Source organism: Prunus avium, chromosome 2 (genome assembly GCF_965620075.1).
Source record: "Prunus avium chromosome 2, drPruAviu1.hap1.1, whole genome shotgun sequence".
Taxonomy (NCBI): domain Eukaryota; kingdom Viridiplantae; phylum Streptophyta; class Magnoliopsida; order Rosales; family Rosaceae; genus Prunus; species Prunus avium.
Genome location: NC_142285.1, coordinates 2995488 through 3021419, shown reverse-complemented (window position 1 = coordinate 3021419; position 25932 = coordinate 2995488). Strand labels below are relative to the sequence as shown.

Below are 25932 nucleotides of genomic sequence, written 5' to 3'. Positions count from 1 at the left end.
TTGGTGGTGCATGAGGCTTTTCATTACCTTAAGTTAAAAGGACAGGGATGAAATATGAGGCTTACTTAAAGTTAGATAAGAATAAGGCTTATGACTTAGTCGAATGGGATTTCTAAAGGGCTATGATTATTTGAATGGGATTCCCTGAGTTTTAGATTCAGTTGATATTACAATGTGTTACTACGGTTTCCTTTGCTATGATTCTAAATGGGAAACCAGGAAAGATGTTTCACCCAACTCGAGGTCTCAAGCAGGGAGATCCCCTTTCCCCTTATCTGTTCTTAATTATCTGTGAAGCTCTTTCGCTTAACATAACAAAATGCATTAATCATGGTGATATCAGTGGTGTTCAGCTTGCGAGGATGGGCCCGATCCTTTCTCATTTTTTTTTCGCAAATGACTCCCTTTTCTTTTTTAGGGCGAATGAGGGAAATTGTCAGCAGTTGAGAAGGATATTAGATGTCCTATTGTTGTGCATTCGGGCAATTGATTAATCACAACAAATCTGGCATCACTTTTAACCATAATACCCCTAATGATATTAAGTTACTTATTGGCGGTATCCTGAGTATTAGTGGTGTGGACAACCCTGAGACATATTTGGGTCTCCCCACTCAATAGGCTAGGTCCAAGAAGGTTGCTATTGGATATGTCAGGGAGCGAGTGAAAAAGAAGATCCAAAGGTGGAAGAATTGCGCTCTTTCTTTGGCAAGAAATGAGGTACTAATTAAAGTTGTTGCTGCATCGGTACCGACATATCCGAAGATGTGCTTTAAGTTTCCAGTCAGTTTATGCAAGGAAATAAACCATGATTTGGCATTTTGGTGGGGCAACAGTGAGACAGGGGCTAAGATTCACTAGCAATCATGGGAGAAATTGAGCATAGCAAAAAACTCTTGTAGGATGGCCTTTCGAGATCGTAAGGATTTCAATTTGGCCTTGCTCGGTAAGCAGTGCTGGAGAATTCTACATAATCCAAACTCTTTGTGGGTGAAACTCCTCAAGGCTAGATACTTCCCTAACACTAACTTTATGCATGCCTCTATGGGGTCTAGACCATCATGGGCTTGGTCTAGCTTGATTGAGGGCAGAGAGGCTATGATGAGGGATGCTCAGGTTCAAGTGGTGAGCTGTTTATCCACTAGGATCTAGAATGATAACTGGCTTCCTCCACCTTATAGGGGATTCGTAAATCAGACTACTCCTATTTCTACCAGCAACCCTCAATTTGTTTACGAGATCATTGACCATAACACCCGCTCATGGAACTTGGCTCATATCATGAATTTCATTGATGCTAGAACAGTAAGACTAATTCCGAGGGTTCCTATTGGGTTGGGGGATGACGATGTCAGGTGGGTTTGGCCTTGGTTCGATGGTGGGGAGTACTCTGTTAAATCATGGTATTATTTGATTCACTCGTTAGCACTTCTCATATTATCCGAAAAAGGGTTTGCATTGGACCTGGAAAATCCATATCCTGCTAAATTTTAACTAAAAAATAGAGGGCATGGTTGTAGATGCTCTTACAATCCAATAAGATAATAAACAACTTATATTAATAAAAAACAACATAATATTTTAATATACTCTATCTACACAATTATTATTTCATATCCCCTTTTTTTACAGAGAGAAAAATCATTGAATACACATCAAATGATGTGTTTCTGGCAAGGGAGGGGGTTGCTGCCGGGGTGGTTGACTAGGTCTGTTGGTTGGGTGGGCGGGTTGCTGTGGTGGCTATTTACGGTTTTGTTTTTTTTCTTTAATAATTAGTTTGTAGCTTTAAATTTTATTAAAAGCATTGTAATTTTTCTTTCTCATAATAATATCATCAAAAATAAAAAAGTTAACTATAATTATACCTATTAACATGTGTCAAATTTTACGGAGGATGCTACACCTTGAGTTAAAGTGGTGAGCAAAAATACTCCATTAACATGGGATATAATTAAATCATTCTAGAGATTGAAGCAAAAGAATGCGTGGCTAGCATTTTGTCGCATGAGGAATGCAGTTGAACAGATGATCTTTTACTTAAAGAAGCAAAATACATGTTAAACTAATTTCGAGTGGTTTTCTGTCAATAGTCCCCAAGGAGCTATAATAAGGTGGAACACGCATACCGTGACTCATTTTGCAAGTGGCTTTCAACAAAAGGGTGTGCCGTGAATACACTTTATCACATCCCAAGATAATTAAAGAAAGATTGTATGCAAAACTCAAACATACAACTTTTGTGGCTCATAAACTTAGCCGAACTCTTTGAACCACATACAAAGAATGCTGGCTAGTTCTTAGTTTTTCTGCTGCGAATTATTAATGAAATTTAGCAAAGCCCTCTAAACCGCAGCCTAGCTAGGAGCCTGAGGTAGCCATTATGAATACTCAACTACTTTTCTAAGCCAAAGGATTAAATAAAAAAACAAAACAGAAAATAGAAGATAGAAGGCAAGATATGGAGATTGGTGATACAAAAGAGAATATTGTAATCGTGGGTGGTGGGATATGCGGCCTTGCCACTGCCCTTGCTCTTCACAGGTTTACTCTTACACCACCTTATTCTTCTTCTTCTTATCTAACACTTCGTTGGTTTCATCATCAAAACTAATTTCTGGGTTAATGATGAGGGTATATATACTAGATCGTTTTCATTTCTCAAAAACTAATTACGATAAAAGATTTTTTTTTTCGATTCTCAAAAGAATATTATTCGTATATATACCAGATCGTTTTGATGTATATTTTATTACAAATGAATTTTGCTTTATTAGAGAAATGGTACAGAAGATGCTCAGTTGAGATGATACAAATTTAGCCGAAAGTTACGTTGTTTGCAAATGATGATTTAGTTTTAAGTCCTTACAATTAGCATGAGTGATGAGGGAGGCGGAGAAACTAGATTAAGATGTTATTTTATTTTATAAAGTGAAGGATTAGATGATTTCGATGTTTATAATTAACGGTGTTAATTTGAAAAATAATTTGTTTGGCAGAAAGGGCATTAGAAGCGTGGTCCTGGAAAGATCAAACACATTGCGAGCTACAGGGGCAGCTATCATCGTGCATCCAAACGGCTGGCGTGCACTTGATCAACTTGGTGTTGCCTCTCACCTTAGAGAAACTGCTATTCCTATACTCTCGTAAATCTCTCTCTCTCTCTCCCCCCTTCCCCCCCTAGTAATGTAGTTTTTATTATTATTATTATTATTTTATTTTATTTTTATTTTTACAGTTTGCCTTTCTCATTTTTGTGTACAATTCACAACGTCAATAATTTAATGTCATACTTATAGTTTTATAACAGATAAACTATTCTATATGATTTAATGTTAAATTTTTTATTTGCAGGGGACAATTCCACTCACTCAATAATGACGAGCTTAAAGAAATGCCTGTTGGGGCAAAATTAGGAAGAAGAAGGCGATTTTCTCAGGTTAAGTTTGGCATAACTTCTGCAAGCCCATGAGGGCTGTATATCAAGGTGGGGCAAGGATCTAGCAAGAACCTCTAAATGAGGACTTAATATGAGAACACCGTTGGATTATATCCAACGGCTTTCCAAAAAGCAGTTGCAACTGAAATTATTGCACTGAAACACTCCCTTCATCCGCATGCTTTCTCCTCTCTCCCTCCAAAAATATCACTCCCTCCAAAATCACTCCCTCCAAAAATATCACTCCCTCCAAACAGATGCTCTCTTGAAGAACACAATTTTTATTTTCTGGTTTGATATTCTCCTCCCTCCCTCCATACGGTCTACCCCTCTAATTCTCTATTATCCTTCTTCTTTCGCATGCTATGTTCTCTCTCCCTCCAAAAATATCCATTCCTCCAAAAAACAGATGCTCTGTTGAAGAACACCATTTTTTTTTTTGGTTTGATATTATCCTCCCTCCCTCCCTACGGTCTACCCCTCTAATTCTCTCTTTTTTCTTCTTCCTCTCTCCCACCAAAAATATCCCTTCCTCCAAAAAAACAAATACTCTCTTGAAGAACACCATTTTTTTTTCCTGGTTTAATCTTCTCCTCCCTCCCTCCCCCGCGGTGTACCCCTGCAATTCTCTTTTCTTTTTTCTTCTTGTTTGGTCATTCATACCATACAAAGGAAGTTACATCTACCTCTGTAATTCAATTTTATGTTTTCATTTGGCCAGTTTGGTGACTCTGGTCTGCTTCATCAAAGTGGCCTTGAGTTCATTACTTGATGATTGGAGACCACAAGTGAGCACTTGGCTCTGGTTCTATACTGTTGGTTTTCAAATCTTTGAGTTTGTTGGCATATTGGTCCAGCCCATGATGGAAGAAGAAAGTAGTCTCCCACAACTTTCTGGCTCCTTCTCAAGCTTCACGTGATGAGTTTTGGAGGAGTGCTTTTGAGATGTTCTTTTTATAATTAAAGGGAATATGGCTGGTGGCTAATAATATTGCATGGAATGATGATGTCTTTGGTGGGAGACAATGCATGGTCCAATGATAAAGAATGTTCTTTCTCTTTGGCTGGCCATCACGTGGGTTGGTATGCGGTTTCCCTCATTAGGAGAGTTGCTGCATGGGTTTATATAAGGAGGCAGCAACCAAAGCTGGAGCAGAGAGAGCGTATTGCACCAGAGAAGACGTCGTGAGACAGAGAGAGAAGGGTGAGAACACCATCCGAAAGCCATCAGTCTTCCACTCTAATATTGTGAGAGTGAGAGAGTTAATTGTGTACCACTCTAAGTGTTTAAGTGAGGTAAAAGTGGGAGAGTATAGTGTGATGTCATTATACTTTCTCTGTGTGTATCATCAAGCCCTGGGCATTGGCTTGGTAGGATCTCTTTGTGTGTGTATGGACTATAGCGTTAGTATCATTTATGTATCTTAATGTATTGACAATAGCGTTAGTATGTATCATCTGTATCTTAATGGGTCGACAATAGAATTAGTAGATATCATTTTTGTATCATAATGTGTTGGCAATAGTGTTAGTAAATATCATTTTTGTATCTTATGTGTTAATGATAGTGTGAGTAGTATGGGTATGGGTATCAGTATTTAAACTTTGTATGTTGCAGGTATAAAATGGAATATGAGTTTGAACTTTGTTTCACATAGGCGAGTACGGTCTTATAATCAAGCAATTTCTTGTGATATCAAATGAGAAAAGCGACCTTTGGATAGTCCTTTGGTAAAAACATAATTGAAACCAGAAACATTTCTTGTGATACTCTAAACCTTTCTTCTGATACTCTTCTCATACTCTGTTTAGCAAGTTTAAAAGAAATTAAAAAACCAAACAGATGAGCCAGCAACATAACACAAGCAAATGAATCGATGAGTTCGAATAAAATTGAACAAGAAAATTATTTTAATTTCTGTAAGTGGTTGCTAACCTCCAATGTCCCAACATCAACAATAAAAACCATTTTAAAAAACCTCTTAATGGAAATCCTCTTCTAAACAAAAAACAAAAAAACTGCATTCCTGCTGCTAATAAACAAATTACCATTTCTTGAAGAAGCAATGATTGATCTTGGTTCCACAGGTATGACCAATCTTTTCACTTCATTTAAAAAAATATAAACATATCATCAATTTCATCCCCAACTTCATTTATAATAATTACCAAATTTGCAGGGCAACCAGAGCCATCAATGCATAGCTGGAAATGTATCATCTCACTGCAATAGCAAGATTAATACCAAGTTCGGCAGCTATGATAGAAACAGTGGAAGCAATGGCTTAAGTGCTTTTGGTGAACAAAACATGAAATAACAGAACATGAAATGCAATATTATACGCTTGAAGTCAATAACAGAACATGAAATACTTGAAAAACAGGGATGATGATTATGTGAAAACAGAAACTGAAAAGGGATATTTGATACATTTCTGAAACGTAACCAAAGCTAATTAAACTCTACATGGTGCAAAAAGAGATGTAATCAAAGCTACTAAAAGATATAATCAATCAAAAACACTCTCTTGAATGTTCCAGTGAGAGAGAAGCCATAGATTGTGAGAGAGGGAGACAGAGAAGAAGCCACAGAAAGAGAGGGAGGGTTTCGATGGGATTTGATGTGAGAGAGAGAGAGAGAGAGAGAGAGAGAGAAATTTGCAAAGTCTGAGAAGGAAGAGATCTGAGAGAGCATTTGGGACTAAAGAATGAATTAGAGATTGGAGATAGAATATGACGCTTCTGTAAGGGAGAGAGAATGTGACCCCGAAAAGCGTGAATTTTTTTAGGATGAGGGAACGAGAGGGTTAGCGCGAAAGAATTTCCCCCAAAAAAAAGAGCGCCAGCGAAAAAAAATGGGGAGAAGAAATCAATGTCTATGACGCACATGCCATGTCATAGAAATCAATGTACAAGACTCTGCCACGTGTCAATCTATTATATTTCATATTATTTCTCTATAATTTAATTTCTAAAATTCATAATAAATAATGTATCTTTCTCATTTCTTTCAGCAGTCATTTATTTGAATTTTTGTTCCTATATGTTCCCAATGCAGTGAAGTTAGGGATGATGAAGCTAGGAATTTTCTGGTCAAATCAGAGCCAAAGATGGAATGAGTGCTTGAGTGCTTTAATTGGTGTCTTGTGGCTATTTGCCAAGAGTTACATCACATTATGATACAATAAACACATATCTATATGAGTATCATAATGTGTTTATTGTAATGTGGTTTTGTATCATAATGTGTTTACATCAATGCTACAATATATAGATATATGATTATGGCTGAATGTTTAACTGCCTCAGTTTTGAACTTGAGAGGTATTACCAATCGTGTGAACACACATGCAACACTGTTTTGTTTTGATTATGGTGATGTGAATATATTAGCAATTCAGTCTGAACACAGAGGTGCATGTTGTTTAATTAGAAAGGTTTATTTTTTTTAACTTGAGGAGCCGAAAAAAATATGTACATACAATATTGTCATACAATAACCGTGATACAATATGAGAAGGGTGGATAAAAGGATGTTATGCCATATTGTCATACAATAACCTGAAAGCACTTCCCAATGTACATATGTGAAAACAAAATGTAGTAGTCGTTTGGGTTTTACCCCTTACTAGTTGATCAGTTTACAAACAGAATATTGAAAGCTATTCCCCATGTATCCCAGTGGTGGGTTTGGGGTTGGTTTCGGTTTCTTTATCCTTGGTTTCGGTTTCTTTATCCTTGGTTTCGGTTTAATCGTGAGACTCAAGACGACATGGTTGATTTCAAGTTTCAACATATCTTCTTGTTGCTTTGGTTTATTTTCTTGTCCTTACTGTTTGACTAGTTTTGTCCTCTTGCTGGTTTTTTGTCCTCTTGTTGCTTTTGTTTAACCACATATAGTATTAGCATTAACTTGGTTTTTGAAGACGGCACATGCATAATATCATTTAATACCCATCCCAAGTTATTATTTGTTGATAGCATAAAAACATACCCATCCCAAGTTATTATTTGTTGATAGCATAAAAACATACACATCCCAAGTAATTATTTAGTACCTAAATTCCTCAATAGAGGAATGTTATTCACAATCCCATTACTTGCTAGACATGTGGACACACAAACGCTTGCTACATGTCTCTCCTTTGTGTAATTATGATATCACTTTCTTCTCTCGGTTGCCACTCTTTATTTTTTTATTTATTCTTTTCTCTCTCTCTCTCTCTCTCTCTCTTCTCCTTCTCACATCCTTAGCCTCGTCCTCCTCTGTTTTTTCCCTTGTTTTATCATCTGGGTAGCTCTAGTTTTTAGTTTTCTTATTCATTCATTACTGGTTTTGGGTTCAAATTTGCTTTTTATTTTTCGTGACCCCTCTTTGTTATGCTCATGTTCATAAAGTGGTCACCTTTGATGTTTGAAATCTGTGCCTTTTGTGTGTTATGGATCGGTTTGTGTTTTTTTGGTATGTCAATGGGCACTTCTATGAATAAGAAGAAATAAAGAGGAGAGAAGAGACGGAGGGCGATGGAAAATTTATAGAGATGGAAAGAAGATAGGAACGAGAGAGAGAGAGAGAGAGAAACTGATGGAGAAAAAAAAATTAAAAAAGAGAAAGAGAGAGCCAATTGAGAGAAGAAAGAGAAAATATTTTTAAAATAAGAGATAGAGAGAGAGAGAGAGAGAGAGAGAGAGAGAGAGAGAGATATGCAAAATCGAGAGACAAAAGAGAAACAATTTTTTAAAATAGAAACACGATGCAGCAAGCGTTCGTCTGTCCTCGTGTCTTGCAAGCAATGGGACAATCGGTTTTGAGTGCTTGTGAATAGCATTCCTCCACGCGTCTAACAAGTAATGGGATAATCGCTATTGAGCAATTGTGAATATCATTTCTCTATGCCTCCTCATTTAACCTTCCCCATGAAAAGTCTCTTGCATGAATAAGTTTTCCATAATACCCCTAACCCTAAACCCTAACCCTTAACCCCAAACATCTATACCCTAAACCCTAAACCCTAAACCCTAACCCTTAACCCCAAACCTGTAAACCCTAAACCCTACAACATAAACCCTACAACCTAAACCCTAACCCTTAACCCTAAACCTCTAAACCCCCAACCGCTAAAACCTAAACCCTGAACTCTACCAATTTAAACCCTACATACGTATTTCTTAGCACCAATTATTTGTATCCCAAGTCCAAAAAGAAAAAGAAATTCCTAAGCTATTGTTTGTTTGATCACATAAAGACGGCTTCGATATTTGTTGTTAGTTGTATCATTTATCAAATTTGCCATCTGTTATGGCTTGTGTATTTTTCTAATTGGTAATTTATTTATTGTGAATTTTAGAAGTTAAATCGTATAAAAATAAAATGAAATAGTCGAAGATTGACATGTCATTTTTTTTGTTATTTATTGTCTTTTTCTTTATCAAATTCATAAGAAATTAAATACAAATAAGAAAAATACACCAAAAATTGCTACAAATAAGAAAAATACACCAAAAATCATGATTCTACATATTTGAATTAATGGAAATCATTGAATCAAAGAAATAAGAGTGTATGTGATAGAATGTTTTGATTTGTCTATGAACAAAGTTGACTTTTTATTATTGATTTGTATTTTTATAATTTAGAATTAGCATTTTGGAGCTTTAAAGAAAAGATAATATCACAAGATGTTTATAGGAATTTTCTGGGTATTTTTATGATTTTAAATTTATATATTATGAATTTTAGAAATTAAATTTTTGATAAAAAGCCTTTATAATTTTTTCCCCCAAAAATTTTCGCGTGCCGCCCTTTTTTCACCAAATTTAAGTTTGGTGCGTCTTTTTTTTGGGGTCAAATTCTCTCTCCCTTACAGAAGCGTCATATTCTATCTCCAATCTCTAATTCATTCTTTAATCCCAAATGCTCTCTCAGATCTCTTCCTTCTCAGACTTTGCTCTCTCTCTCTCTCTCTCTCTCTCTCTCTCTCTCACACATCAAATCCCATCGAAACCCTCCCTCTCTTTCTGTGGCTTCTTCTCTGTCTCCCTCTCTCACAATCTATGGCTTCTTTCTCACTGGAACATTCAAGAGCTTCAACTCCTCATCAGCTACAAGACAATTGCTCGAGGCCAATTGCTTCGAAGGTGAAGGCTGCGTGACAATTCCCAAGGTGTGATTTTGTAAAGCTCTAAACTCCATGCTTGATACAAAGTTTTGGTATCAGTTTAGGATTGATTTGAATTCTAGATGTATGTAGCTTGCTTTAATTGTGGATTCCATGTGAATGTTTGTTTTTATTTGGATTCTATATGTATGTGATTTTATTTGATTGAATCCAAGATCCTACTTGCATTTGTGATTTAATTTGATTGAATTTGGGTTCTAGTTGTGCGTTAGTATTTAGAATTTTTATTTTTGTTTTATTTTCAGAGAGTAATTACGATTTTGTGAAAATTTCTCCTCCTGGTTATTATTTGGGTATTATCAGTAGCTTAAGAATACAACACTTCAAACTTAATTTTCTTTGGTGGGCACTTCAATCATCGTTTTGTACTGGTTGGGCATGTGTGCTGGAATTTTAGTTCTTGCTTGAAATTTTAATTTGATATCTTATTCCCTCACATTTTATTCTTTGATGCAGCTCCTAATAAAGATGAGTCACTTCAAATGGTGAGATTTGGTGCTGAAATGGTGTTGCTCATATGCTTGCACAATTGTCTAAGGCCTTTTAGATAAATGTTATGGCTTAATATCTATGTTTGCACCAAAGCAGGTGGAACTTTCATGAAAGTGTTTTTGATTGATTATATCTTTTAGTAGCTTTGATTACATCTCTTTTTGCACCATGTAGAGTTTAATTAGCTTTGGTTACGTTTCAGAAATGTATCAAATATCCCTTTATGACAGTGATAGGTATTAATCGTGCACTGAGATGATACATTTCCAGCTATGCATTGATGGCTCTGGTTGCCCTGCAAATTTGGTAATTATTATAAATGAAGTTGGGGATGAAATTGATGATATGTTTATATTTTTTAAATGAAGTGAAAAGATTGGTCATACTTGTGGAACCAAGATCAGCCATTGCCTCTTCAAGAAATGGTAATTTGTTTATTAGCAGCAGGAATGCAGTTTTTTTGTTTTGTTTTTTAAGAAGAGGATTTCCATTAAGAGAAGAAATGGTAATTTGTTTATTAGCAGCAGGAATGCAGTTTTTTTGTTTTGTTTTTTAAGAAGAGGATTTCCATTAAGAGGTTTTTTAAAATGGTTTTTATTGTTGGTGTTGGGACATTGGAGGTTAGCAACCACTTACAGAAATTAAAATAATTTTCTTGTTCAATTTTATTCGAACTCATCGTTTCATATTTGCTTGTGTTATGTTGCTGGCTCATCTGTTTGGTTTTTTAATTTTTTTTAAACTTGCTAAACAGAGTATGAGAAGAGTATCAGAAGAAAGGTTTAGAGTATCACAAGAAATGTTTCTGGTTTCAATTATGTTTTTACCAAAGGACTATCCAAAGGTCGCTTTTCTCATTTGGTATCCAAACTTGTCTCCCGGGAGCCAAGTTTGCAGGGGAGTGTTGAGAAGAAGACATGACATAATCACTAAGTAGACAACACAATATTCTGGTGCATGTACACAGAGCTGGACTAACGGTAGTGTAGGTGTGGGACCAAGACAACTGCATGTGGTCTTGACTAGTACAGAATATTTATCAGATTAGTGATATGTTATTTTATTCTTAAAGTCTCTACCCACATGCAGAATACTTGTATATAAATATAGTCAGCATCTTGTAAACGAGTGCAAGCAATGATAAATTAGTTTCCTCAGTATTTTATTGTGAATTTTAATACTGACGTTTATCCATAGAAGTTGCTTGATTTGATTATAAGACCGTACTCGCCTATGTGAAACAAAGTTCAAACTCATATTTCATTTTATACTTCCAACATATAAAGTTTAAATAAGATATACTGAAACCATAACGAAAACATGAAGATATAGATCTAACACCCATACCCATACTACACACACTATCAACACATAAGATACAAAAATGATATTTACTAACACTATTGTCAACATATTAAGATACAAAAATGATATCTGCTACTGCTAATACTAACGCTATTGTCAATACATTAAGATACATAAATGATACTAACGCTATAGTCCATACACACAGAGAGATCCTACCAAGCCAATGCCCAGGGCTTGATGATACACACAGAGAAAGTACAATGACACCACACTATACTCTCCCACTTTTACCTCACTTAAACACTTAGAGTGGTACACAATTAACTCTCTCACTCTCACAATATTAGAGTGGAAGACTGATGGCTTTCGGATGGTGTTCTCACCCTTCTCTCTCTGTCTCACGATGTCTTCTCTGGTGCAACACGCTCTCTCTGCTCTAGCTTTGGTTGCTGCCTCCTTATATAAACCCATGCAGCAACTCTCCTAATGAGGGAAACCGCATATCAACCCACGTGATGGCCAGCCAAAGAGAAAGAACATTCTTTATCATTGGACCGTGCATTGTCTCCCACCAAAGACATCATCATTCCATGCAATATTATTAGCCACCAGCCATATCCCCTTTAATTATAAAAAGAACATCTCAAAAGCAATCATCCAAAACTCATCACGTGAAGCTTGAGAAGGAGCCAGAAAGTTGTGGGAGACTACTTTCTTCTTCCATCATGGGCTGGACCAATATGCCAACAAACTCAAAGATTTGAAAACCAACAGTATAAAACCAGAGCCAAGTGCTCACTTGTGGTCTCCAATCATCAAGTAATGAACTCAAGGCCACTTTGATGAAGCAGACCAGAATCACCAAACTAGCCAAATGAAAATAGAAAATTGAATTACAAAGGTAGATGTAACTTGCTTTGTATGGTATGAATGACCAAACAAGAAGAAAAAAGAAAAGAGAATTGCAGGGGTACACCATGGGGGAGGGAGGGAGGAGAAGATTAAACCAGGAAAAAAAAATGGTGTTCTTCAAGAGAGTATCTGTTTTTTTGGAGGAAGGGATATTTTTGGAGGGAGAGAGGATAGAGCATGCTCAAGAAGAAGAAGAAAAAAAAGAGAATTAGAGGGGTAGACCGTAGGGATGGAGGGAGGATAATATCAAACCAAAAAAAAATGGTGTTCTTCAACAGAGCATCTGTTTTTTAGAGGAATGGATATTTTTGGAGGGAGAGAGAACATAGCATGCGAAAGAAGAGGATAATAGAGAATTAGAGGGGTAGACCGTAGGGAGGGAGGGAGGAGAATATCAAACCAGAAAATACAAATTGTGTTCTTCAAGAGAGCATCTGTTTGGAGGGAGTGATATTTTTGGAGGGAGTGATTTTGGAGGGAGTGATATTTTTGGAGGGAGAGAGGAGAAAGCATGCGGATGAAGGGAGTGTTTCAGTGCAATAATTTCAGTTGCAACTGCTTTTTGGAAAGCCGTTGGATATAATCCAACGGTGTTCTCATATTAAGTCCTCATTTAGAGGTTCTTGCTAGAGCCTTGCCCTATCAAGGTGAACCACCATCAGGCTGCAAGATGTAGCAACCCAAGCAAAAAGCCCATCATACCCATCTCCAGACATTGTTGTCTTGGGGTTTGAGAAATGAATTTTTAGAATAGAGGAATGGGGGTAGTGTGTTCTGAAAATAATATGGTTGGTACTTTGAGTCCTTAATATTTATAGGGGAAATGGTGGTATAAGAGATAAGAAATCTATGGATGAAATTGAGATAAAACGATTTGATCTGATCGTTGTAAGATGATAAACCTGATAAGATGAAATAGGGATGTTAGACCATAATGAATTAGACTTATCTTCAATTATCACTATTATTATCTAACAAATATAGATGGAATAAAATGTTTTTTTTTTTAAATTAAAGTAGTGTGGCACTTGTTTTTACTTTTAGAGTTTATAAAATAAAATGTTGTTTTCGGAATCTTGTCCAATTGTTGAAATGTTCATAAGAAAAATAACACATAATAAGTTTACAAACCAAAAAATTATTTCAACCAAACTACAACATAAAAAAAATTTAGATTCCCAAATATATATAGAGCCGCTTGTATATAGTCTCCCATTGTGGAGAGATATCTTTAGAACCCGAAAGATTCCATTAGAGGTCTACAAAGGGCTCCATCCACCAGTTAACAGAGACTACTAACTACTCTTCCCAAAATTGATAATCATTTGGTCTAATGCATTTAGTTTTAATTGTATAAAAGTAGATTATGAGTTCTAATTTCATGCAACTGTTGTTAAATAAGTATTGGTGACCATATATATGATGAAATTGTCATCTAATTTGAACAGAAATAAATTGAGCATGACAGTGATTTTTCCCAAAAAAATTGGTACATCAATTATGAACTCAATCTTTTACAGGAAAGAAGAATTGAGATGTTTGAAAAGGACTGATCTCGTTGATATTTTGGCAAATAGTTTGCCACGTAACACACTTCATTTTGGGTGCGAAGTGCTTTCTATTAAGCTGGATCCCATAACTTCTTCTCCTGTTCTTCAACTTCAAGGTAGAAGACTTTTGAACGCCAAGGTACAATACGTATATTATACTACGTACGTATTCTTCACATTCTGTTTTATAAATTTGTGAATAATACCGGTAAAATTCACGTATTTTTCACACGTTATTGATTAAAAGATTATATACATTAAAAAAAAATTATAAATTATATTAAAATACTAAATAATGGCCGAATTTTTCAACGTATTTTTTTTTTCTCCGAAATTCCAAATAATACACCTATCCCATATTTTACTAACTATGCTTTGCAACAATGCAAGAAAAATTATGTCCTCAAATATCTGGTGGCAGGTTGTGATTGGATGCGACGGAGTGAACTCTGCCATATCAAATATGATGGGGGTGAGGGCTGAGAAAATTTTCACCATCAGTGTGATAAGAGGCTTCACGAGTTATCCAAATGGGCATGAACTCGGCTCTCAGTTCAGATTAACCAAAAAAGATGATACTCAGGTGGGACAGCTGCCAATGACCGAAAACCTAGTTTATTGGTTCATCACTCGAAAATATACTTGTCAAGGTAATTTTGTCCAGGTCTAATATTATATATTATTTTGTTCAATGTTATACTGTAACTTATACCTAAAATAATACTAAAGGGATCATATTTTAGGCCACACTAACCACATTATTTTGCAAAGACTAATTACATCCGAGTTCGATTCCTCATTTTCCGTGCATTACGGTAATTTAGAATATTACCATGTCAACAAAAAGAAAATGGTTCACTAATGTAGTATGAAAAACAGTCCTTTTTGCGATAAGGTCAGCAGGAGAAATAAAATTAGGAGCATCATAATCTGTTTGTTTATGTTATTACGTGAACTTCTAACACAGGAAAATTTTGATTAATTTTTCTTTCCCTCTATCCTTCTTCCTCGTTAATTATGAACAGATTCAATGGCCTCCAAGAGCCAGAAACTGGTCCGGAACTTGGCACTGGACTCTGTGGAGAGCTTCCCTACAAGCATCATAGAGATGGCAAAGAATTGCGAGCTGGATTCTTTGCATCTCACAGAGTACTTGAGATACCATGCACCATGGGACACATTACGAAGACGGTTTCGCGAAGGGACGGTGGCCCTAGCAGGAGATGCCATGCATGCAATGGGTCCATTTCTTGCACAAGGAGGTTCAGCTTGTCTGGAAGATGCAGTTGTTCTTGCCCGGTGCTTGGCTCGAACAATTCACATCGATCGAAACGCAAGAGGAACTAAAATGCAGGTGGAGGAAGCATTTGATGAATACCTGAAAGAACGTAAGATGCGAATTCTGAGATTGTCTCTGCAGATGTACCTGATTGGGAAAATGCTTGATGCTTCATCACAGTTTGTTAAATTCATATGCATTATCCTCCTGGCCGTCCTTTTCAGTGACTCACATGGCCACACTGTGGTAGCCTCTAAGATATGCATGCATATATGGCTCTGCTTTAAGTTTAATTATTTGTTAATCAATTAATATAAAGATGCTACTTTCCTATTTTATATTTATAGTTATTATATAAATAACTACAAGGAAACTTATATGGATGTAGCATAATATAGTTATTATAGTTATGGTGATATCATAATATAGTTATTATAGTCATTGAGTATAGTTATGGTGGTCATGTTAATTGATTACTTTTCCTAAAGTTTTCTTCTTCGAACTATAAATGTTTTTAAGATGTCATGGGGTTCGAACTTGAGACCTCTAGTTTGCAAGTCGATGTCTTTTTCCACTGAGCTAGACCCATTGGCAACAAGGGTGATTTTTAAAAACAACTTTAGAAGGTATTTTTCTTAAGTACCCAAGTAAGACACAGATAAAAGTTCAAAAGGCATGGGTGTAATTTAAAAAAATGTAATATTTTCATTCTTACATGTTCGACAACTACAAGGAAACTTATATGTATGTAGCATAACTTATACTTGACACAACCAAGCTCTTAAAAATTTGAAATTGGAATTATAAATTACAAAACTACATTATTTTGTATCCTACAATATTACATATGCACACAACAAATCCACTACATATGCTGCTAAAGAAACGGTAATTTTATACATCTTCACTCATTTTTGTGGAAACTGGGATCTATGGAATCTTAATTGCAGGAAGAGAGGAAGTACCTTTATCAGGAAATGGAAGGAGCTTTCCTGAATGCAAGCTTTTTATGATCCAGCTAGCTGGCTGCAACAGATGCTTACTCAAATCAGAAAGGGTTGAAGTTTAATATTATAGGAAAAGAGCATGTGAGCACATCATTGTGAAAGCAAGAGATTCGTCACAATTGCTTTTTCGAAATGTTCGGTGCTCTTTGAGCTTTTGTATAAGCCATAAAAAGTAATCCAAAACACTTCTAAAAGAAATTAAGAATTACTGACCATCACTGGTATCTTTTGCTCAGAGGCGCATTGCCTCAAGTGACGCGATGTCCTAATTTCATCCTCAGTAACAATGGCTCCCAAAGAAACCTTCTCTTTGTCCAAACTATGGACTAGCCACTGGAGGGTTTTAAAGACCCGCCCGCCTCCATGCTGCAGGATACAGAAATACGAACAGAATGAATCAGACGACAGCCATAGCTTGTTTGTTCAAGGGCGAATTTGAGGTCAGTTTGCAAGAGATAAGATAACAGAAGTCCTTTATTGCACGCAATTGTTTCCCACAACACATACAAACCCACTTGATTTTATTTTATTATTTTTTAACTCAACAACAAAAGAAACTTTCATTCCATGAGATTTGTACTCGGAACCTCCTTCAACAAGGTGAAGACTAAATGGCACAAGACCAAAGGGTCATTGGCAACGCATAAGTTGCACACTAGATTATTATTTTCTCCATTCTGCATAAGTTAGTGACTCAGAAAAATTAAACATTTAGTACGACTAGAGTAAGATGTGTGCCATGACCATAATTGATGGTATGACAATGAATTTAGTTTCTGCCAAGAGCGACAATATTATATATTATTATTTTGACAGCAAGATCGTGTAATCATGAGCTAGCTGGAGCAGATGGCAACAGCCCCAAGAGAAGTTGCTCCTAAAACAAACTAAATAAGCCAAGATGAAATAAGATGGTATGTCAACTTTCAAGTTTCCAGGGTGTATTAAGGTTAGAACAACAGGCAGGGACCCCTACCTTAATTATTTTTGCCAATTTGCTGTAGAAACTGTGCTTCCCATAAAGCATGATTCCTACTCTCTCAAAGACATAATTACGGTTGTGATGAAACGGCTTCCTGATCATAATATGCTCCGCATCAACTCGATTCAGTAGAATCATGTATCTAACAAAGATATTGATTTAGAATCAGGAACCATTGAAAAGTAACCAATTCACATGACATCAAAAAGTTTAAGCCCCCCAAATAAAATTCATGAGTACGAAAAAACTAGCCTACGAAATCTATTGTAATATCCTAAAAGAACAAGGATCCTTGTGTCTTATTGCATTATACTAAGAATCAGCAGAACAAAAATCAGTGTCACATGTGTATAAGAACCTAAACAGTAACCTATCCCCAGCCCCACTAAATCAAAGGTAAAAATTTAAGGAAAATGCAGCACTTACTTCTCAGGTGGTACAATACAACCCGATGTAATTGAATTAGCAAGCCAATCAACTTTTAATATGAAGGCGTTCACTGCACACCCATACAAAAACTTGGTGGTCTGTAGCTGCAATGGATAAAGAAGTAACATGTGACTAAGAAACTGCAGTACCACCAATTATAAAACCTTCTTGTGATTATCACAAAACAATACACATAAAAAGGGCAATCCAGTGCACTGTTACCACAACTCAAACCCACAACCATAAATCATGCAGAGCAAACCCGTAGCATTGCAATGCACTAAGGCACACCCTCATCGCAAAACATAACATGTGATAAGTAAAGGTAAAATATTTGCAAACAACAGAATTATACAACATTAGATTGCACAAATTGGAAAATTCAAACTTGCAATGCTTTGGTAATATCCCTCATGCTTTCCCATCTTTTGAGGGATCATACAAATTATAAAGGATAATTATTACTGTTATAGCGTATGACATAAAATAGGTGAGCAAGTTCCAAAGCACTACAAAATACATTGTTGTATTAATATATATGTAGTCGATACAACATATAAAATAATGTACTATGAAATGTTTTGTGCAAACTATTAACCCATCAACCTTACGAAAATTTGTTTCATCTATATTTGCTAAAAAAAACTGAAGAAAGCTATATCAGAAACTTGACACCTATATGCCATCTCTTTGTCACCTACAATTTTTTATGCAGTAGAAACTGAAATGCAGACTACAATAAAATATATGAAGAAAACCAATCACTGATTAAGAATCTCTATAAAATAAAGATAAATGGTTGTGGCATACACATAAATGAGAATAATTAGCAATAATATGTATGTAGAAGAAACGAAAAAAATATGAAGTAGGATGGCTGATGAAAGCAAAGCATAGACGGCAGAAGCAATTATCGGTACTTATAAAACACCAGTGACAATCAATTAATTGCATGAAATATATTAAATGTATAAATATTGACAACATTGAAGCACCACAACAAACCAGAAAAGAAAGAGGACAAGATATTAAACAAAAAATTCCAATTAACTCGTTAGTCACCCACCCTGATTAGGGCCATATTCAGACACATCATAACTAAGTTTAAAGTTCAGATTACTAAGAAATAGAAGGAAGAATAATAGGAAGCTGACCTTTTTTGAACATAGAATAATAGGAAGCTGATAGCCATTAGATCTTAAGCTTCTCTCTCCCCTCGAATTTGGAGAAGGAATATCAGCAAGAACAATACCACCATATTTCCATATTTTTTGTTCAATGTCCCTTTCCTTCTGACTAGAAAATCCTGTAAGAAGGAATTCTATACCTTGAAATAGTAATCTCTTCCCAAACTTATGGTGACAATTTGTAAGACAACTTTTCTCATGACTTTGAAACTTAGAATTCTTCCACCTTTTACTTGCTCGAGCAGTTGAGCCTAAATTTGAAGTTAAAGCAACAAAATAAATTATAACAATTTGTAATGTTCATCAATTTGGAAGGAATGATAGAGAATCAATAGCCAAGGCTTACAATTTTTCGTTGAAGAATCTAGCTTTTGGAGGTTCTTGTTCTGCTGAACTGGAATCTCTGCTTCAGAGAAACGAACCCTCTTTTTCAATGAAACATCTCTGTCATGGGAATTCTTGCATTCAAATTGTATATTGTGCAGTTCTTTGTTTTGTTGGAGCTTAGCAACATTTTCTGGTACCAATGAAATTTTGGTTTGTTTCTCCCAAGTGGAACTGTTTATAAAAGGTTTGGGAGCCTGAAGACCGAGATGTGCCCTATGATTAAAAATAACAGTCTGCCTCCTCTTTTTCAAAGCCTGCACTGGAAACCCATGCTCTGCAGTCTCATGATAATTCCTCTTCTGATTTTTCATTGTTGCAGCTGGATTCCTATTTAGGGTAGTTTCACCCTTTTCCTCATTACCTCTTCCAGCAGTATCCCAGGATACAGGATGACAAGGAAGGGGCTCTTTACAACTCCTTTTATCAAAAGATCTAATGCATCCCACATTCTTATTTAAGGGAACCAGCCTCTGATCACATTCTAGTTCAAGTGACTGATTTTGATAAAGGCTTCTCCGGTCCAAAATGGAAACATCGTTTGGGAGAAGCGTACTATATGTCCTGAGTGAAATCAACTGCCTTCGAACTTTGACTGGAGAACATTCCCCACTAATTGTGGGCATAGCTTGCACATCCTCATGGTGGAGTTCAATAATTAGATTTGAGGATTTATGTGAATTATCCACCCCATGTTTTGGTGTGGGTCTAAAGCATTCTTCAGTATCATTTTCCTTATCTGTCTGATTTTGAGCTATTGTAAGACTGGTATTTTCTGAAGAAATACTGCACGGCACAACGGAACAAAGAGGATCAACTAAAGATAGGCTAGACGATTTCACCAAATCTTGAGAAACAAATATCTCCTTATTAGCTTCGTCATGTAAACCAGCACAGGCTATGCTCGACTCTGATGTTCTATATGACTCAATTTCATGCACTTGCACGAAAGAGTTCACGTCTGGAGCAATATCTGCAGATTCTGAGAGAAAGCTTGTCTCACCAGCAAAACACTTCAGGATAGTTTTACTATTTTGTTTCAACTGTGGAGAAGCAGAAATTTCCTTTCCAAAGGGATATTTGAAGAGGAACAGAAAGGGACAGATTGAAACTTAATATTTGGGTAAGGGTAGATGGGAAGATTGAAACTCAAATAGATAAATGAAAAATTAGAGCACATACTTGGCCTGTCCAACCACCTAACCATCGGCTCCTGAATTTGTCTGAAGCTAAATAAGTTATCTGATCTTCTCCCTCTACATGACATAGAAAACAAAATAAAAATAAAAATTAATAAATAAATAAGAAATTAAGAAAACACAAGTATTGCCTAATCATAGGCGACAAGGAGGTGCATGGAAAAGGAAATGTTTACTTACTAGCATTCCCTGAATTCCAAGCATCTGGACGAAAGTTTACTTTGTCTTGAGGCTGATTAGAAGCTATATCCACCATAGCGGCAACTGTCTGGAAGCCAAACTTGCACAATTAAATTCAGAATAAGTCCCAATTGGAATGAGATAAAAATTCCTACGTCTAGGCCGTAGTATATCTTTACCATAGTACATGAAAAAAGTGAAGCCATAGCCTTAAACTAATTGAGGGGATAAAGATATTTTTCTATATATTTCCAGTTTGATATAATAAATCAGGGTGAGCATCGAAGAGCAGAGGAGATAAATATGACATTTACCTGTTCCATAATGATTCCATCTGAACTTTTCAGAGCTGAAGGATCATATCTAGCCACACTGCAGATATTCGAACCTGGAACAGGCTTGTCACAAAACTCTTCGTTCTCACAATTGACAGATGCTGGACGCAAATCCTCTCTTGATCTGATATCCGTAACCAGATTCTCTACTAGTTCTCTTTGCATAGAGATATCATCAAACTTGACATGTTGAGCCTTGAGCTCCAAAGAATCAGATAGATTTACACACTCATACTGATTTTCAGAGACAGGAGTCTCTTTGACTTGAGAAATAGCTGAATCAAGAGCACACTCATCAGAAGGAATACTCAGAGATAGTCCTACATCTTCATACACATCAGCCATCGTAAAATCATCCAAGTCTGAAAGAGAATCACCCTTGTCAGTTTCCTCAGATGGGCTATCTAAGGAATCTTCTAGCCACTCCAACCGTGCTTTCTTTACCCAAAGGGCAGTTTCCAGTACCACTGCAGTTGGCAATACTTCTGAAGCCAGCCCACTCGTCACAGTTTCATGTATAACCAATGCTTCAGATGCTGCAATGGAGAGTTCAACTGCATCAGTGATGTCAGCTGCTTTGAGATAATTGGCATTAAGTTTTCCCCCAAAATGGCTTGCTGATATCTTTGTATTGGAGGGACCTTGTGGAACAATATCTTCTACTGGTTTTTGAATGGACTTTAGAGGTAGAGAATTTATCCCACCAACATTCAGGTGGATTTCCGAACAGTTCTTCACTTTGGAACCCACTGAGGTGCCATTTAGTTGTGCAGGCACAACTTTATTGAATTCAAGATGATTTAGAGAAGTATCCAAAGGTTGAGTTGGGCTACATTGTGAAGATCCATTTGAAGAAAGATGAAGATGGAAATGAAGCACCTATACAAGAAAATAGATATATGTATATGTATTAGTGTGTTATGATAGGAATCATGGAGGCCTACATACCAATTTTAGGCATAGACACAAAAATAATAATTTGGCAAGTTTATTTATTTTCTATTGTTTTTAGTAGCCTTTAATAGCTTTTATTATTTCCTTGTCATTGTGGGTTTCATTTTAGATTGTCATACAATCATAGTTTTGAACATTCAATTGAGAATGGATAATTAAAATTAAATAAATTTAGGTTTTTGTTATTCTATATTATGCACTCTCTCTCTTTTTATATTTAAGTATGCACTTAAACTGAAGTGAAAATACATTAAATCTGGGTAGATACTATAAAGTAAAACTGTCTACATTGAACCCCCTTCAACGTTAAGTCTTGTGTCATTCAAATGCGGATGTAGGTTAAAACATCTAACCACACAAACAATTAGTGTCTTGATGTTTATTTTGTTTCTGATATTGCTTACCTACATTAATTTCATATGGATGAAAACTCCGATATAGAGACCACTAATTGTCATTTGGCCTTGTATTAGGCAATTTCATTCACAAATATTGGAAGCAGAACTTAATTCATTTATCACAGTGTTTCATCTTGTGTCTACTAAGATGGAAGATTCAGCAACAGGATCAACAACAATATATTAATGTGCAAGTTTTAAATCAAAATACATATATATATTGAACATGAAAAACTTAAAATCATGTTTTGGTAAGCATCCTTAAGAGCTTACATTTCCAGGAGATGAAGCAAAACCAGCTGCAGAATTGTCTTCCCCAGATAAGAACAAATGATAACGGTTGCATCTGCCTTCCTCACTTGACAATGTATTAGCATCTTTCCCTTCATTGGTGTTTCCTTGAAAAAATTTCATATCCTACCCAATGCAATAAAGAAGACACATGAGTAAATAACTTGACCCATTAAATCCATTCCTCTTGGCTTTAGAAGAAGCAGTTAAAGTTATAATGTGGTTGGTATAGGTCTAGTTCCAACCTTGGAGCCTAGCTCTAAGTTTGTACTCTTAAGCTCGTTCATGCACTCCTCCCATTGTTCTTTCTGATGCTGCTGAAGCCAACCAGGAAGCCAAGCTAAATCTTGTGATTAGTGATCGGTTCATAATTGTATATCATTTTGTACCCTTCTAGCTTATGATTTGGTTATGTTTTTGAGTTAAACTTGTGCTTTTAATCCTTTTTGTGTTTATCTTTCAGTTCATTGAGCTTTAGGTAATAATGATGGCTTTAGAGAGCATAATTCATGCAATTCAAGCATGTTAAGGCCTAGTTTGGATGAATGGATGAAGAGCTTAAAGACAAACTCATTTTGGTTACAGCCCCTTGCCAGTCCAGTTCCGTAGGTCATATTGCAAGCTTTGTTTCAACAACCTACATAGCTCGAATGAGACCACATTCTTCATGAAAGTTGTTCCAATTGGTGTGTACTATAACATATCCAAAATTCAGCCCAATTGGATAAATCTGGAGTCCGTTACCTAGCAAACACAGAACCATGCTCAGGATGGATCTTATCAGCGCGGAAAATGAGTTAGCAATTTGTTTCGGCCTTAACTTCTTCCTCCGACCTTGGATTGGCCCAAATAACATATGGCTGGAAAGAAGACATTCTGAACTTCAATTTCGAGTGCTTAAAGTCCTAATTTGATTAAGAGAAGCCCAAGTTGTAAGCCCTTGAAGTTGCTGGTCATGCTGACCTCAGAATGTGCTGGTTGGATGCTTGGTCATGGTGAGCTAGGTATGAGCTATAATTTCTGGTTGGAAGCTTGGTCATGGTGACATGAAGATGAGCTAGGGCTGCTGGTGGGATCTATTGGTGAAGTGCATCAACCAATTCAAGATTTTCTAATACAAGTGCATCACCCAATTCAAATTTTCTAATACAAGTGCATCAACCATTTCAGATTTTATAAAACAAGTGTTGTATGCATTAGCCATATTGAATTCAGATTTTTCACTTCCTTAGGCCTATAAATAGGGAGGTTCTCTAAGCTTGTAAACACACCCCAAGGGGGGGAGCTCTCAAACACTTCTCTAGAGCTCCCTTCCCTTCTCTCCCTCAAATTCTCTTAGTTTCATTTTCTAGTTTTCAATTGTTGTAATGAAATATTTGTGCTGAAATTCTCCTTAAGTTTTTCTTAGTTCCACTTTACTTTTCATTATGTAAATCCTTTTCTTTAGTTTCAAGTTTGATTAGTTTCCAAGTTTCAATTATGGTTCATGTTCTTATTCATTATGCTTATAAGTTAATATGCTAGTTTGAATGATTGATCACCATTTAGGCTTGCATGTTAGCTATCTTGGTTTGAATTAAGAGTATACACCATGCTTTAATTCGAATTGAACTATGAATAGGAAGAGTATGTATGGACATTCGACAACAGGGATTAGATACATGCTTGGTTGTTTAAATTGTTCTTCTATGCTTAATGGGTTCCTAATGCTTAATTTTAGGTTAGACAACAAATGATCAAATTAGGGAATTAGGAACACAAGGTTATGACCAAACACCATGGCTTAATCATACTTTAGCTAGAATCAATCCGTTAATCTAATTGAACTTGGGAACTTATCTGCTTGAGTTAGTTATTTCTTTCTTCCTTGTTTTATTTATTTCCTTTCTTTTTCATTTCTGTTTTGTGTAGGGAAACTAAATTGGATCATTCAATCACCAATCCCTGTGGAATTGACCTCGCACTTACATACGCTAAACTACCAACGGTTCGTGCACTTGCGAGTATCACAAGTTGAGGATGCAGCTGAATCAATTTTGGTGCAGCTGTATCGACACAACAATTAGCAGAAAATTAAACAACACCATTGACTAACATAGTAATCGGGGAAGAATATATAACTCATTAATATTATGATTATACAAATAACATTTAACATTTCTGTTATGCAATTTAGAATTTGTCATTTAACATTTTGTATATAAAAGAAACTTCACTAGACATTGCCACCTCAGGCCAACATGTCCCTTTTCAAATATAGAGCAAGGCAAGTCTTAGTGGCATGGATTAACTTGTAAACGAAACCACACACTCAGGTGATCAAACAAATCTCCGTTTTTAGTCTTCAGTTGTAATATACTTCTACTAACATCTTCATGTACATAACGAAAGAAAAAACATCCAAAGAAAGGCTTTAAGTACAAAATATACACTCACAACAGCTTAAACAACATACAAAGCGGATACCCTTTTCACCTCATAAACCACAAACACAAGAAAACACTATAAGACCACTCATACATCAAATAATGAAGTAAAAGTTATGCACATTCTGGGTTCTGACCTTGTACAACAAATTTCGTATCAATTAAGCCAAATACTTATCTCATTCGTTCTACAATAAAGCATCAAACTTTACCCAAGTCATTTGATTACGGGAAACCCAAGGAAGAGAAACGAATCAGGTTATAAATATCAGATATTCTATTACATAGCATTCGAAATCCCTAATCGCTCCACACAAGCAAGCAACCCTAAATCAACTAACCGGCTTCGAATTTCCCCTTTCCCACTCTACCTCTTTCAAAAATAGTCTAGAAAACAATAAAAAGAACTAGTTCACAAATTTCTTCAAATTTCTCGAAAACTCAACAAATTGCGAAGGATATAATATTAGCAAAAAGGTAAATAGGATGGAAGAGAGGTTGAATGAGGGCACCTCGGAGAACTGAGGAGGACGAAACCCTAAGGTTTCGATGAGATGAGACATATTAGTTGATCTGCCTTGTGCCTTGTGTTCCCGCGCCCGCGCTACCCCTTGACCAGTCTCTTTTGTAAGGAGAGGATCCTTGGCGCCAAGACGACGCTGCTTTGGAGGTTTGGAGTATTGAATTCAATTTTTTTTTAAAAGGGAAAAATGTAACTTTTTGGTCCTTGTAGTTTGCCCGATTTCTATTTTCATTCCTGTTATTTTAATTGTTGTAATTTGATCCATTATCCATATAGCTTGATACCCATTGTAATTTAAGGACATGCCTAAATTTTCGTTAAATAACTTTGATTAGAGCAACTCCACCCATTTGCCCTTTGCCATGGCAAGGGGGGGATTAGGGCAGCTACTATTCATGTGAATAGTGGCCGCCCTTGCAAAAAGCAAAGTGTATTTCCACTCATTGTCATGGCAACCACTATTAACATAAGATATGAA

General features: G+C 36.0%; 2 protein-coding genes across 5 annotated transcripts; one reads left to right on the top strand and one right to left on the bottom strand.

The window, feature by feature from the left end:
• The first annotated feature begins 2210 nt into the window (after window positions 1-2210).
• On the top strand, window positions 2211-15698 carry LOC110772344 (monooxygenase 1-like). Of its 3 annotated transcripts, XM_088248972.1 has the most exons (6): window positions 2226-2544; window positions 3000-3146; window positions 3355-3439; window positions 13851-14019; window positions 14302-14530; window positions 14906-15698. In XM_088248972.1, the coding sequence occupies exons 5-6, from the start codon at window positions 14344-14346 to the stop codon at window positions 15469-15471; spliced, it is 753 nt and encodes a 250-aa protein (XP_088105098.1). In that variant the 5' UTR covers window positions 2226-2544; window positions 3000-3146; window positions 3355-3439; window positions 13851-14019; window positions 14302-14343; the 3' UTR covers window positions 15472-15698. The 3 variants fall into 3 exon arrangements, with proteins under 3 accessions (XP_088105100.1, XP_088105099.1, XP_088105098.1); XM_088248974.1 differs by lacking the exons at window positions 13851-14019; window positions 14302-14530; window positions 14906-15698 and adding an exon at window positions 12978-13364 and having other exon boundaries at window positions 2211-2544; window positions 3355-3487; XM_088248973.1 differs by lacking the exons at window positions 13851-14019; window positions 14302-14530; window positions 14906-15698 and adding an exon at window positions 12978-13363 and having other exon boundaries at window positions 2213-2544; window positions 3355-3492.
• On the bottom strand, window positions 15122-25561 carry LOC110772342 (uncharacterized). 2 transcript variants are annotated; one of them, XM_021976775.2, is made up of 13 exons: window positions 25444-25561; window positions 22751-22852; window positions 22488-22631; window positions 20842-21741; window positions 20528-20627; window positions 20331-20404; window positions 19111-20212; window positions 18732-19015; window positions 17575-17681; window positions 17143-17290; window positions 16380-16532; window positions 16125-16185; window positions 15122-15258 (listed from the first exon to the last, which is right to left on the bottom strand). In XM_021976775.2, exons 1-13 carry the CDS (start codon window positions 25492-25494, stop codon window positions 15224-15226), a joined length of 3261 nt encoding a protein of 1086 aa, XP_021832467.2. In that variant the 5' UTR covers window positions 25495-25561; the 3' UTR covers window positions 15122-15223. The 2 variants fall into 2 exon arrangements, with proteins under 2 accessions (XP_021832467.2, XP_021832469.2); XM_021976777.2 differs by lacking the exon at window positions 15122-15258 and having other exon boundaries at window positions 15890-16185; window positions 20842-21137; window positions 21240-21741; window positions 25444-25560.
• Between the last annotated feature and the right edge of the window lie 371 nt (window positions 25562-25932).

What these genes read in the sequence shown, in the direction of transcription:
- LOC110772342 (XM_021976775.2), bottom strand. Translation starts at nt 25,494, where the DNA reads ATGTCTCATCTCATCGAAACCTTAGGGTTTCGTCCTCCTCAGTTCTCC. An exon ending in AGATTCTTCAACGAAAAATT is followed by an intron (nt 19,016 to 19,110) that starts GTAAGCCTTGGC and finishes CTTCAAATTTAG; the next exon opens with GCTCAACTGCTCGAGCAAGT. An exon ending in CCTTCCATTTCCTGATAAAG is followed by an intron (nt 15,259 to 16,124) that starts GTACTTCCTCTC and finishes ACGTTCTTTCAG; the next exon opens with GTATTCATCAAATGCTTCCT.
- LOC110772344 (XM_088248972.1), top strand. Translation starts at nt 14,344, where the DNA reads ATGATGGGGGTGAGGGCTGAGAAAATTTTCACCATCAGTGTGATAAGA. An exon ending in TCGAAAATATACTTGTCAAG is followed by an intron (nt 14,531 to 14,905) that starts GTAATTTTGTCC and finishes AATTATGAACAG; the next exon opens with ATTCAATGGCCTCCAAGAGC.